Source organism: Glarea lozoyensis (genome assembly GCF_000409485.1).
Source record: "Glarea lozoyensis ATCC 20868 chromosome Unknown GLAREA15, whole genome shotgun sequence".
Classification (NCBI taxonomy): domain Eukaryota; kingdom Fungi; phylum Ascomycota; class Leotiomycetes; order Helotiales; family Helotiaceae; genus Glarea; species Glarea lozoyensis.
In genome coordinates, this window is record NW_007360989.1 from 2,089,795 (window position 1) to 2,103,742 (window position 13,948).

Below are 13,948 nucleotides of genomic sequence, written 5' to 3' on the forward strand. Positions count from 1 at the left end.
TCCCGGAGTTAACAAGCAAAGGCTGACTCGGATATGCTGCAGGCAGCTTGGGGGAGGACAAACTCGACAACTGCATTGTCTTTGGCCGTGGCGCGTAACATCGGTTCGTCCGTAATCAGGCACATCTAGTCGCTCAGCAGAATCTTCTTTTGATTATCCCATTGAAGATATCGAGGTGCGGGCTTACAGGAGACGCCTGCATCAATGCAGCCACATGTGTGGAGGTCTGGACATAGGAAGCTTCAAGCTCATATACCATACGTACGAGTTCTTTTCATTGGGAATAAGAACAAATAGTGTGTCGTGCGACCAACTTCCACATCTGAATTCTTTCATGGATTGATACACAATTCACATCGGACTTTGTAAATCCACTCAATAATGGGCTACCTATTATTAGTATCTCAATTGAACTACCAGCTTTGCTAACACTTAAAGCCAGGCAATTCCAACTGTCATGACCCCCACCTCCTCTTCTACGAGCCGTGTTGTCCTAGCAATTCGTTCTTGTAGCGCCCCCGGCTATGTAATTCGGGCACCATCTTCACACGGCCAACAAAGATCACACGCCTTGTCGAATCCATCTCGCTCCCTCGGATTTCAATCTGACCAAACAAACGTTGGCCATTTCCCCATATCTTCCTTGGGCCTGGCACTTTTGATTCCGGAAAATTTCTTGCTTCCCCGCGTCGTCTGGTTGGTATTAAAAGTCTGGTACGATTCGCTTCTTTTGTCAATGTTGTTTCGCCTCTCCTGTACACCAATGCTTTGGGAACGCGAGATGGCAAATGACTGGACACTCTTATCTTGTCTCATCTTCATCACGATCTGTGATGGAATCCGCCTCCGCGTGATGTTGTTTATGTGGCCGATCCCTCATTGGATGATAATTCAGCTTACATTCTCAGCAGTTCGAGCGAGTCCATTTCTGATGTCCTATCAAACTTGTACGACCTTGATAAGAAAGAAGATACACAGCACCAACTCGCCGAAGTGCGCAGCATCAGGCGCGTTACTGTACTACTGCTCGGAGCCGCGCGCAACTCTCAAAGAACTCACGACTGATATAGAAGATTTGAGGATTTCACAGACCTGTTGAAATGACTGTATCGTCTATGTCAGCAGGGTGTTCCCCCGTCTCGAAAGAACATTTACGGTGCAAATTTATCTTAGCAGGAACTGTTAATCGTTTCGACGGAATCTCACATGACATCTGGTACGACCTCTGAAATCAACTAACAAAAAGAACTATACAAATTTCCTCTTAACACAGCACTTACTCTAATGGAAATGGTAACTCTCTTCCCACTCACTAGTTGTTCAAACGTGTTCTCTAAGACCACGATCGAGGTTTGCCTACTTCTACTTACTATAACAATAAGGATAACAAAATCGTTATACTAAATTAAACACTAAGACTTCTATTATCTTAACTTTATTAAACCTATAAGTAAATTATAAGAAGCTATATATCTTACCATAGAACTTAACTAATATAATATAGTAGTTACTTACTATCTTATTACTTATATTAGCCTTACTTTTTTTTAAGTTATACTAAAAGTAAATTCTAAATAGAAACTTAGTATATATATATTCTCTAAGTATTAACTATTTATAATATTAGAGACTCTTAAAAATTATCGATTAAGAGTAGTTATATTATAAATTATTATTATAAATCTCTTTTAAATAGCTCTACTTTATTGAAAGGCCGGCTATATATCTTTTATATCTTTATTTACAAGTATAAAATCTAAGTTTTTTATACTCTAGAATAGTAGGAATCAAATTTGAGGAATAATATACCTAGCTGTCTAGAAAGGGTTCTAGATTAATCTAGTCGCAAGGTACTATTCAATTCTCATAACTTATACTTTCCGCCCCCCCCTCTCCTGATTGAATGTTATACGGTGGGTATTATGGAACTTGACTGACGAGTAGAATTTGTCGGATCGAGGGAGAACTACGTACAGTTTATGTGGTAAATATGAAGATTTTGTGTAGGTTAATTTCGGATCGTTACAATATTACTACTGGCCTACTGGCTCCAACTTACGGGTTCGACGTTGCACTGCTAACTGAGATCAAACAAAGAATTTCTAATTGGTGCTTACCGGCCAATATTACTGTGTACCCTGTGAGTATTTGACAACGCAGCCTGACGCCGAAAATTGCCAGTGATACTTGGCCGTGTTGTGGGGGCACTCATTCACATTCAACTTTCGACCTTTCGGTTTACTGTGACGCTTGAAAGATCAGTTTAGTATTTTCTATATTTGGTTATGAGATGGAGTTCGAAAGTGCTTCCTTCTTCTATGTCCGAGTCCAACCTCCAAGCATACCTTCACTTCAACCTCCAAATCTCATCCACAAAACAACAAGCTTAAAATCTCCGCGGCCACTTTTCAAGCACGAGATCAGCTGTTGTTAAGTGTGGCGATTGAGTTGTGGGGGCGCTCGATTTCCCACTTGATGACCGCAATGCCGGTGACTGATCTAGGGTTTCTGATCCATGACTGTGGGACACTGTGAGACAAGAGAAAGAATTACGAGATCGAAATAGCTAGACCTTTCGGTAAGTTGTGGGTTATTGAGGCGAATTGGGAAAGCATGTCTTGTTTTGGAATCAGCTGGTGGACCCGTCGCGCTTCAAATGCTATATCCGTCCAGACCCAAACCTCCCATTATATTTTCGACACCTACTCTAATAACGAGAGCAAATATATAAACCCACTTAACGCCCACTACAATTTCTCGCCTGAATAATCCCGAGAGAGATTTGTGTCTAGCACACCATCGCTAACCCCTAAAACGACATCACTTCCACAACCTGGCCGGAAAGCTCACGCGATCTCCACCGTACCCGTACTAGTACAATGGGGGTCCCATATTGTATTACTTGCATTACCAATAACAGTGATGCTGATTATTTGTGGACACAATGGTGGGTGTAGGTGATGGTCCCCCACTTGCTTGGGGGGGTTGGAGGAGGAGGAAGGGTGTAAACAACACAACGACGAGTCATGTCCCTTTTGTGAAGGGGAATTTGAACTGAAGAAGATGATATGATATTTCACTGAGGTGGAAGTTTGAAGATGGTGCTCTATTGGTGGTTGAGAAAACCCACTCTTCGTGATCTAAACTTTGAAGCTCTTCCATTTTTGACGTCATGGAAGGTCTTGAAACTTTCAAATAATTCCACCTTCACACCTCCCCTGCCTAACATCCCATAAATCAATCAATCTCAGAAATCATTACTGCAACGCAAATTTTCCGTCCCAAAGATCTCGGCGGTTTACCTGCGTGAAAAAAACGGGGCCATCGTCCCTAAGCACGCGATGTCTGTCCAAAATGGCATATTTTCATGCAGAAGAAAAATCTGGCATTTTGCTAGTTACTTCGCACGGCAATGCACCACAGGAAATGCAAGAGTTGGAAAGCTTGATTTGATTTCGTGCGCCCCAAGAAGCGTGCTTAACTCTGAAGTGGTTTTCTCTTGTGGGCGGAAGGATCTATGTCTGCTCGCTGGTTACAAAAGATGGGATAATTTTTTTCTGCGGTTACTGTACTTTATCTTTATGGTATTTCTGTGGAAGAATCCTGCTTGTGCACTTATGAACCGAGGTTCGTCAAGCATGGCTGTTGTATATCTTTAATGGTTGTAGAGCAGCATCTCTGAAATTCCACAAGTTCTCGGATACCTGAATTCACCTCGTATCAAGAGTATTGAGGTTTTCGCTAATACACGCTTATTAGTCAAGTCCACTGAAAAAGATAGCCAAAGTTACTCGAAGTGAGTAAAATAATGGGTTGAGTCTAAGACAAAATACACTTCAGATGACGAAATTCCTTGGTTATAGCAAGGCAGTTAAACTTGGTTTCTATCTTGAAAATCAACCTCCAAACTGTCTTCCAAATAGATTAGAGTTGCTAAAGTCATCATTTGCAGTTTTTAATTGGTGTGCAGTAAAGCTTCTCGTCGTTTCGTAGGTCTGATACTACGTTTCTCGATTAGAAGCTGGAGAATACTTCAGCACCAGAGAAGTTTGCCTGATTAGGGTTATATGACAATTTTACATTGAGCATTTCGATTCCGAGGAAGTACATGTGATTTGCTAATATAAATAGCTCCAGAAAGAAGTTGCCATTGCCTTTTGTGATTTACTACATGTCCTATCGGGCGACAGACATTCAGCTTGCGATGTGGACTCTGGGAGGTATTATTGGGGATACGATGGACGGATCTTAATTATACTCTAAGACAGGAGTTGATGAAAGTGAAATAATAAATTTCAAAGTTTCGTATCTACCACACCTTTCGTTGGCTTTAGATTTCGAATTTCACCTCTGAATTCTATAGCAAATATAACTTAAAAAAGAAGATTTATCACAGATCTTTACGGCCAAGGCCACCTCAGTATACTGGTTGTAGAAGATGTGCAAAATGGTATGTAAAATTCACTTAGCCATATGCTGACTTCAGTGGCTAGACAAGTTGACAGAATGCCAACTGGACAATTGCAATATTTTTGATTTTAGCATATCTGGTGGTGTTTTATAGCATAAAAGAACCTTTCTTCTTCATCATAAGCACCAAACCCCTTTGTGATTTCTGGCATCTTCAAGACTTTTCTAGTAGTCTGCGAATTTGCTCTGAGGTTTTAGTCATTCTTAAGAGAAATCCCTAAAGTAGCATATTCTCCAAATTCGGACAACATCTCAACAAGACTTTATTTAAGAATATCTGTGGTCTACTTGCTCATCAGGTAAACCGATTTAGAGTCAAGCTCTAATTCCTTGTGGTTATCACAAGCGTCGTTGAATATCTTCGTTGTGCAATGCTAGATTTGTTATGATAGATATCAGAGCTAAAAGGTTTCTGGACATTGTGGAAGAAGAAAAGATTATTATCACCTTAGAGTAGTATAAAAAACCCGGATCGACAGACAGGCAGTCGCATAGCTCTTTGGAAAGATGTAATTGATGTGTCGATGATGTTCTAGGAAGAAGAGCGCTGAGTGCTCAGTGCTCAAGCTTAGTTAGGTGTGTGGGGAAGCCGCCGCCGGGACTCTTCAGGGGTTCAAATGCTGCTGAAAAGTGTCGGGCACGCTAACCGATCGGGTCATGGCCCGGGCCCTCCCACATCTCTCCCACATGGCAATCCATCCAGCCTTGTGGGGGAACGCGACTGAGCAATTGTCAACAGAATTTTCCATCAGCCTTGTCGCAATTCAAGAACAACCAAATACCATCAATCACGATCACATTCAGAAATTATGGCACCAGTCACACTACACGCCGCACCGGCCCTCGATAGCTTCGTGACACTTCGACAGTATCAATCGCGGACACCAGTATCGTTCTTCGACGGGCCACCGATCCTCCATTACCATTCCACGAATGCACGAGCAAGCGCGCGCAAAAGCCAATTGTCGAAACTACCATTCTTTGCCCAGGAAGCAGACGAGGGATCCGACGATGATGTGGTTGAGTTGGTCGAGATATTTGTTAGCAGCGAGTATGTAAACACCAGACGGCTCACCTCCTGCGCTCTCTAATCCAGATGGAGAAAATCTGCTCACCCAATTGTCCATCTAGGAGTCTGGTTCTGTTCAATCAAAGCACCTCCACTGGCCTCTCCATTCCCTACCAAGCCATATCTCTGCATGCCATCCAACGCCTATCCGACCCTTCGAACCCAGACCAACAAATACAAGGGCTGTACATGAATCTCGAGCTGGGAGACCCAAATGCAGTAACGGACGAGGACGAGGAAATGGATGTGGTTGAATTGACAATAATTCCTGCGCCTACTTCAACAGATGCAGGAACAGATTCAGCCATCCAACCCCTCTTCGATGCTGTATCCAACTGTTCCAATCTGAATCCAGATCCTACCTTTGAAGACGATGAAATGGAAGATGGCGAGGCTGATAGCCGCATTATGTTCGAGGGAAGTGTGGGCTACCAAGGCATCAGCGGGTTACCGGGTGTTCAACCAGGCGCATCCGATGGTGGACTTCCACCACCTTTCCCCGGCAGCGGTGGTTGGATCACAGCCGAAAATGTTAGCGAGTATTTCGATGCAGATGGCAATTGGATTGGGGAGGGAGAGGGCGAAGGAGCCTTGGGAGAGGGTGCGGGAAGGGTACGCGCACGGGATGAGGTTGACGATGGTGCTGTGAATGGCCATGGAGAGTCTGATTCCGAGGACAACAAAAGAGCTCGAACCGACTGATGCCCAGACTGGCGATCTGGTCTGGGACTGGAGAGGAGTGAACAGGTGCTGGATAATGCAGTTGGGTCGCATGTGGTGACCTCTGGTAAGTGGCACGATTGGCTGTCCGCGCAGCTCTTCCGGCGGGGATGCCCGCATCTTTGGCTTACCACTTGCTCGGTTCCGAGAACGACGGAGGTCTCTCATTCGAAGACTTGGAATTATCTGCTGAAAAGGTCCCAAAATTAGAAGGGTCTTGCATCAAAATACCTCCAACGAGAATACCGTGGTCCGGAGTACCTCGCCTGTTACTCCACTGAAGCTGTCTGATTCCCTATGCTGTTTTTACCGAGCTGCTGCTGTTGTGCTTCGTAGCCATCCAAGGTGCTCTGTCCGACATGGAGGAATCGCGCTGCTTGAAAAATCCTCCAATTTCCCTTGTTCGTCCTGCAAATACATACCGCGACGCGTGTTATTTCCTGTTCGCTTTGAATGTCCACATGGCAATCAGATCCCCTGCTGAATGTTATCAAGTCAGATAAGCATAGCCTCCACTTATTGCAACATCTATCAATGGTTGTTGGTCGAAAAAGGATCAGAAATGAACGAGCTCACCAAATTGGGTCGTCCACACCTCCACTTGCCCCCCCTGCCTCGAGTTAATCTTTGAAAGACGGCCCAGATCCCATGTCAGTCCCAGTTTCGACATGTGCACCAACGGCGAAGCCAGCCCCAAGACCTCAAGCGGGTTTATCTGCGATCGCTGACTCGCCGGATAGCTCCTGACCTCCACGAGGTCCGTACTTCAATTTGAGCGACAGTCGTTGGGTCGAATTGTGCACGTCCATCAGCTCGCTCCAGCCCACCAGCGTGCCGTGTGGAGGCAATATTGTCTAACTACACTGCAGACGCCATGAGAATGCCAACATCTGATGTGCCGCAGGACTTCAAGATGAACACCTTCAAAAGGTTCCTACGTGCCTGATCATGATGGTCTTTGAGACATCTCTCGTCGCTTACTGATGATCTCTGCCGTTCTGGTGTGTGGAGGAACATATCGGGAGTCGTACGCATTTCAACGGGAGCAAAATGTCGGAGAAGCAAGATGTCAACGGAGACGTCCTGTATCAACATGATATCCAGTCTACGGAGTCTACGAATGTCGGATCTAGCTCGAATGTCTCACAAGGAACGACTTTTGGCGACGACAACTCTGGAAGGACCCCGACACCTGACTTGAAAGGCGAGAAGGATATTTCGGCTTATGTCACGGAGAAGGGAATCGATGAAGATGTGGAAGAGATACCAGATGACGATCCTTTACTGCGAGATATTCCCTGGCAAGTCCGACGCGTGGTTAGCTTGGTAGATGACACTACCTTATCAGTTTTCACCTTTCGCTACTTCTTCCTAACACTTCTGTTTATCGTTCCCGGAGCCTTCTTGACGCAGCTGGACCAATACCGAACGACATTCGCACCATATTCGATATTCTTCGTTCAGATCGCCAGCAATTATGTCGGCGATTGGATGGCAAGGACTCTACCGGCTTGGGAAATTCGATTGCCATTTACGAAGAAGAGCTTCAATCTGAATCCAGGTCCATTTAGCCCGAAAGAACATGTCATGGTGACACTATCAGCATCTTCAGGAGCCACTTATAACCTGGCGTTTGTGCCGATATCGATGTCCGAATTGTACTTTGACAATAAGATCAATCCAGCCGTTGCACTGTCTTTTATGATTGCCGTCGTCTTCATAGGGTACAGTTATGCTGCGATTGCAAGGCAGTTTTTGGTTTATGATCCTCAGTATCCTTGGTAAGCTACACCGGGTACAAAGTATATATATGTTTACTAACTTCGTCAGGTACCAAGCGTAAGGGTATTTATTCTAGCCAATGAAGCAATCTAACAATTACCTAGACTCTGTCAGACCGCCCTATTCGAGACACAAAAGAAACAGCGAGAATCTCCTTCTCCGGTATCCCGACGACAGATGATCGTTTTCTGGTTGGTTCTGATAGGTATCACGCTGTGGCAATTTCTACCAGAATATTTATTTCCATTCTTGCAGTCGCTGTCATTCTTGTGCTGGGTTGCACCAAAGAATGAGGTTGCAAATTTTATAGGTGGAGGCCAAGGTGGAATGGGATTTTTGAACTTGAGTCTGGATTGGTCGAATATCAGCGCTTTCAATGATATGGGTAGTAAGTGCCAGATCTTATCACTTTATCTTCAACCTCCCGATATTATCTTCGACGGCAGAGGAAGACGACTCTTACTGGATTATGATTGCTGATAACTTGAAACAGGTCTGTTCCTAACCCCATGGTGGACTCAAGTCATTGTATTCTTGGGATTCGTAATCAACTGCTGGATTCTTCTGCCACTTGCGAAATGGGGTGGTTTAAATGGAGGTTGGAATCACCATTTGATGTCTAATCGACTCTACACTGGTAATTACCCCGGTAGCCGTCCCATTACCGCCACTAACTTGAGTAGCAAACGGCACAAGATATCCAATCAAACAAATCATGACCTCTATGCCATCCCTAAACGAAACCGCATACAATGAACTCGGCCCGCTATATGTTTCAGCTCAACTCCGATGGGGAATGTTTTTCGATTTTGCATCATACACATCAGCTATGGTATGGATGGCAATGTTCGGCTACCCAGCTTTGAAGGACGCTTGGAAGAAACACTGGGAGCGGAGAAAGACCGGATGCACCAAAACCGCCAATGAACAATATACTGATCAGTTAAATGTGTTGATGAGAAGTTACGAGGAGGTACCTTTACACTGGTATCTCGTTTTGATGGCTATCAGCTTCATAATAATCTTCACGACTATTAGCGCCTCAAATTTATATATGCCTTGGTGGACAGCTTTTGTCGCTGTAGCTACCGGGGCTGTAGTAGTAGTAGTAAGTTTACGAGCCTTTGAGTCAAGAACATGACTAACCTGTTCAAGCCTCTGGGTTGGCTATATGCTGTTTCCAACTTCCAGCTCGTAAGTTTCCTCCTCGATTATATCTAAAAGATCGTACTAACCAAGCGATAGCCTATCGGGACAACAAACGAGCTTCTGTACAGCTTGATGGTTAATGCTGTGGACGGCTACAAGAATCCAGTTGGCGCTTTCTTTTATAGCACAATCGCAGGAGACGCGTGGTACCGGGCCCAGATCATGCTTCAAGATCAAAAGATCGGTCATTACATGCACATTCCGCCGCGGGCAGTCTTTTTCTCTCAGGTGTTTGGCTCGATGATAGGAGTTCCCATCAATTATGGAGCCATCCGCTGGGTACTCGATACCAAATTTGATTTGATCGCTGGAAATGTCATCGACCCGACACATCAGTGGACAGGCCAAGGACTGGCGAGTAGTTTGACCGTCGCCACTCAATATGTATTAGTGGTAAGTCTATCCAGTAGAAGGCTCTGCAAAATATTTTTAACACGTTCAGGGACCAACGCGACTGTTCTCCGGCCATCTATATCGTTCTCTTCCCTACGGCTTCCTACTCGGCGCACTCACCCCTCCAATTCTCTACCTCCTCCACCTGACATTCCCAAAAGCAAAATTTAACCTCTGGAACAGCACCATCTTCTACTGCACCCTCGGCGCTTTCTGGGGAAATCTCACTTCCGGCACGACTTCTAGCATCATCGGTGGCTACGTCGTCATGTACTGGGCATATCGTAAGCACTACGAATTGTGGGCGCGATATAATTATATCCTCGCTGCGGCGTTCGACGCTGGGTTTAATCTCAATCTACTCATTCTGTTTCTGGGGATGGGCGCGGGGAAGATCGTGACGATGCCGCATTGGTGGGGGAATAATGCTGAGAGCGTGGAGAGGTGTTTTGCTATGCCTAAAGGCTAGGTGTGCTTTTTCACGCGCTGTGTAATTTGTTGATGGAGTTTTGGTTTTGAGGTGCTTGGGGGATACCCGGAAAATTTGGTGGTGTTTTGTAGGTTTGCTATTATCTAGGAGAGGAGTAACTGTTCGGTTCTGTGTTGGAAGTATACTAGAATCTTTTACTGGGTGTATGAATAAGATGTAGAGAATTCGCAGTATATCCACGACCTTGTCCACTTGTCGCCTGTTTCCATGGCTATGGCCTTTATCTAATTCGTAAACAGTCAAGATCGCGTCCCCTCGATTTCTTAACTGATGTGGCCCTCAAGTATATTTTTCATGTTGCGTCTACAACACCAAATCACAGCCAAGCCTAGACTCCTGACGTTGCATCAACATCCACTCATTTCAGGGGTCCGAATCACCCCACCACGACCCCTCGTGCAGCCCACTTCAGCTCACCAAGGTCCGTTTGATTCACAACATTAATTGGTGAGTCGGTGTCCCAGAGTACACCCGACCTGTCGCACCAGTAATCCTCGCATGAAGCACATCTCAGCACTCAGCTCAGCCCAAGTTGATATCTCGTCGTCAGCTTATCCATCAGCAGCATAGGATAAGCATTTGGTATTTGAGGGTGCGCGACGACGAAGAAGAGTGAGAGCGTGTTTGCGATATATATCAGCACAACGAACTTCTTTCTGAGGAGATCACGGTAGACCGCTCATCTGTTTGCATCCATCAATATCCCGTGATCCACGACAATCAAACAAAATGTCATTCTTCGACAACCTCACCTCCAAGATCCAAGATGGCATCCAAGAAGCATTCGGCGACAACAACGAGAATGATAATCGTCCGCAAGAACACTCCGACCAGCAACAATCTTACGATGCGAATAGCTACACCGCACCAGCGAACCGCTTCCATAGCTTTGCACCGACGAGGACAGGCAATGATGCGAAGTGGTATGTAGATGGTTGTGGGTATATGTGGGCTGTTTCAATAGCGCTGGAGGAGGCGAGAGAGAGTATTTGGATTTTGGATTGGTGGTTGAGTCCTGGTATGTTGAAGTTTCGAGAGAATACGTTACTAGAAATCGGGAGTTGCTAATTTGTGTCAGAGTTGTACCTGAGAAGACCACCGTCTGAGAATGAGAATTATCGGCTTGATCGGATGTTGATTGCCGCTGCTGAACGAGGCGTGAAGGTCAATGTTATCGTGTATAAAGAGGTGTCTCAGATTCTGACTTGTGAGTATTCCTTATATCTTGAAAATTCGTGGCTAATAAGAAATAGTGGCATCGGTACACACCAAACATGCTCTAGAGGTGCATCCGAATATCAGAGTATTTCGCCATCCGGATCACATCCCTAAAGGTCAAGAGTTACACGAGGATCTCATCGAGGGACTGAAGAATCTCTCGTTTTCGCCGTTTCATCTTGCGCAGCTTCCGGGGAAGCAGATTGAGTCTATTTATGGTGCGAGTGAGGATATTGTGCTGTATTGGTAAGTCGTATGAACAAATAGCAATGACTGACTTGTTAATTACATGAAAGGGCTCATCACGAGAAACTATGTCTTGTCGACAGCGAAATCGCTTTCATGGGTGGTCTTGATCTGTGTTTCGGGCGCTGGGATACTAACTCCCATCCGATCGCTGATGTCCATCCCACAGATCTGAACAAAGCTCTATTTCCTGGTCAAGATTTCAATAACGCACGAGTCTTTGACTTTGCTGACGTAGAACATTGGGATCAGAATAAGCTCGACAGAACCAAGAACTCTCGAATGGGATGGTCCGATATCTCCCTTTGTTTGAGAGGACCTGTGGTCGACGATCTTAAAGCCCATTTCGTCCAGCGATGGAATTTCATTTACAAGGAAAAATACAATATCCCTGGAAAGGGATATGAGCCGTTGACCCTGGAGACTTCGAAGATCCAGGGGGGCTATTATAATTTTGATGGCTTCAATACGACGCCCATGAAGGAGCAGCCTAAGGGTGGGGAATTCGATGCTCCGCCGGATGGATATCAACAAGAGGGAGCTCCAAGAAGACGACATCACTTTAGTGCGTTTAGGGAACAGATGGGACTGATCTCGCATGATGATGACCCGCAAGGACCGAGCGCAAATGGGGTGTCGGTACAGTTGCTTAGGAGTTGTACGAAGTGGAGTGCGGGTGTGCCTTTGGAGGTAAGTTGTTCATCTGACGAGATTTCACGCATAGTATTAATCGGTCTAGCACTCCATCGCCAACGCTTATATCAATGTGATCAAAAACAGTGAGCACTTTGTGTACATCGAAAACCAGTTCTTCATCACCGCAACTGGTGAACATCAAAGTCCAGTTAAGAACCAAATTGGAGCGGCTCTCGTAGAGCGTGTCGTTCGAGCCTATGAGTCCGGTCAACGATACAAGGTCATTGTTCTTATGCCTTCTGTTCCTGCGTTTGCAGGTGATTTACACGCCGACGACAGTCTTGGTACACGTGCGATCATGGAGTATCAATATCAAAGCATTTGCCGAGGAGGTCACAGTATCATTGAAGAGATCCAGAAAGCAGGTGTTCCTGATGCTGGACAATATATCAGATTCTACAATCTGAGAAATTACGATCGTCTTAACACTGGAAGTTCCATGTCTAGAGTCGAGGATGCCAGTGGTGTCGATTACGAGGATGCGAGACGCGAGCATGATGATTTAGTAGGTGCAGGCTACGATGGTCGAGGTGAAGAAACCGGTGCACAATATGGCCAACCAAATCGGCAATACGATCAATACCAACAAGCCGCATCCGGTGAAGACACTAGTCAATTCGACAGCGTCAGTGCATGTTACATGGACGGCGGTCCCTCCATCACAGAGATCCCCTGGAGCGGAAGTCCAGACGCGGAAATGAACGCATTCGTAAGCGAAGGTAGGAGCCCAAACGCCCTCCCACTTACCCAAACACTCACTAACATTTTCCAGAACTCTACATCCACTCGAAAGTTCTCATAGCCGACGACCGCATCGTAATCTGCGGCTCCGCAAACCTCAACGACCGCTCCCAGCTCGGCAACCACGACTCGGAAATCGCCGTCCTAATCGACGATCCCACGCCCGTCTCCTCCCTCATGAACGGACAGGAGTACACCGCATCCGCGTACGCAAGTTCTCTACGTCGCCAGCTGTTCCGTAAACATCTGGGCTTGTTACCACATCAGATCTGCGATCAGCCGAATGAGAATTTCGAACCGGTAAATAGGTATCCTAATATTTACGATTGGGACTCCCCTGGTGATTTGTTGGTCAGAGATGTATTGAGTGATGAATTCGACCTCCTCTGGAACGAAACAGCCGCTGTCAACACCGCCGTCTTCAGTAAGGCGTTTCACTGCGTGCCAGCAGACAACGTGACGACCTGGGAGGAATACGAGGAGTTCTTCGGCGCTTTATTCGTTCCTAAGGGTGAAGGCGAGGATGTGACGCCTAGTAGGTATGAATATGGCCATGTAGTTACGGAGGAGTTTCCTGGTGGTGTGGGGGAGTTGAAGGAGGAGCTGAATAGGGTGAGGGGGACGCTTGTGGAGATGCCGTTGAGGTTTATGCAGGGGGTGGATTTTGCGGTTGAGGGGTTGAGTTTTAATAGTTTGACGAATGAGGTTTATACTTAGGTTGCTCGGGAGTGCGTGGATTTAGATGAGGATTATTTCACAATAACTTTAGATCATAAACACCTGTTATCTGCTTTAGGAACGAGAGGTGTTGAATGAATACTGGCCTAGAAGTTGTACAACGCAGGCATTTGGAATCTACGTTTTCTCATCTCGATTTGGTTTTGTTTGGAAATTCACCCTTTTCCCTCTGATTG

The 13,948-nt window shown here is 45.7% G+C and overlaps 3 protein-coding genes across 3 annotated transcripts; all 3 read left to right on the top strand.

Moving 5' to 3' along the window:
- Nucleotides 1–5,279: 5,279 nt before the first annotated feature.
- On the top strand, nucleotides 5,280–6,241 carry GLAREA_06502 (uncharacterized protein; the record flags this gene model as incomplete). Its single annotated transcript, XM_008081915.1, has 2 exons — nucleotides 5,280–5,521; nucleotides 5,602–6,241. 2 exons carry the CDS (start codon nucleotides 5,280–5,282, stop codon nucleotides 6,239–6,241), a joined length of 882 nt encoding a protein of 293 aa, XP_008080106.1.
- A 1,068-nt stretch (nucleotides 6,242–7,309) lies between these two features.
- On the top strand, nucleotides 7,310–10,112 carry GLAREA_06503 (uncharacterized protein; the record flags this gene model as incomplete). Its single annotated transcript, XM_008081916.1, has 8 exons — nucleotides 7,310–8,040; nucleotides 8,090–8,098; nucleotides 8,146–8,429; nucleotides 8,535–8,678; nucleotides 8,725–9,149; nucleotides 9,197–9,235; nucleotides 9,287–9,643; nucleotides 9,693–10,112. The coding sequence occupies 8 exons, from the start codon at nucleotides 7,310–7,312 to the stop codon at nucleotides 10,110–10,112; spliced, it is 2,409 nt and encodes an 802-aa protein (XP_008080107.1).
- A 750-nt stretch (nucleotides 10,113–10,862) lies between these two features.
- GLAREA_06504 (Phospholipase D/nuclease) lies at nucleotides 10,863–13,751 on the top strand (the record flags this gene model as incomplete). The annotated part of the gene is made up of 6 exons (XM_008081917.1): nucleotides 10,863–11,151; nucleotides 11,212–11,340; nucleotides 11,387–11,597; nucleotides 11,648–12,287; nucleotides 12,337–13,012; nucleotides 13,066–13,751. 6 exons carry the CDS (start codon nucleotides 10,863–10,865, stop codon nucleotides 13,749–13,751), a joined length of 2,631 nt encoding a protein of 876 aa, XP_008080108.1.
- Nucleotides 13,752–13,948: the final 197 nt, after the last annotated feature.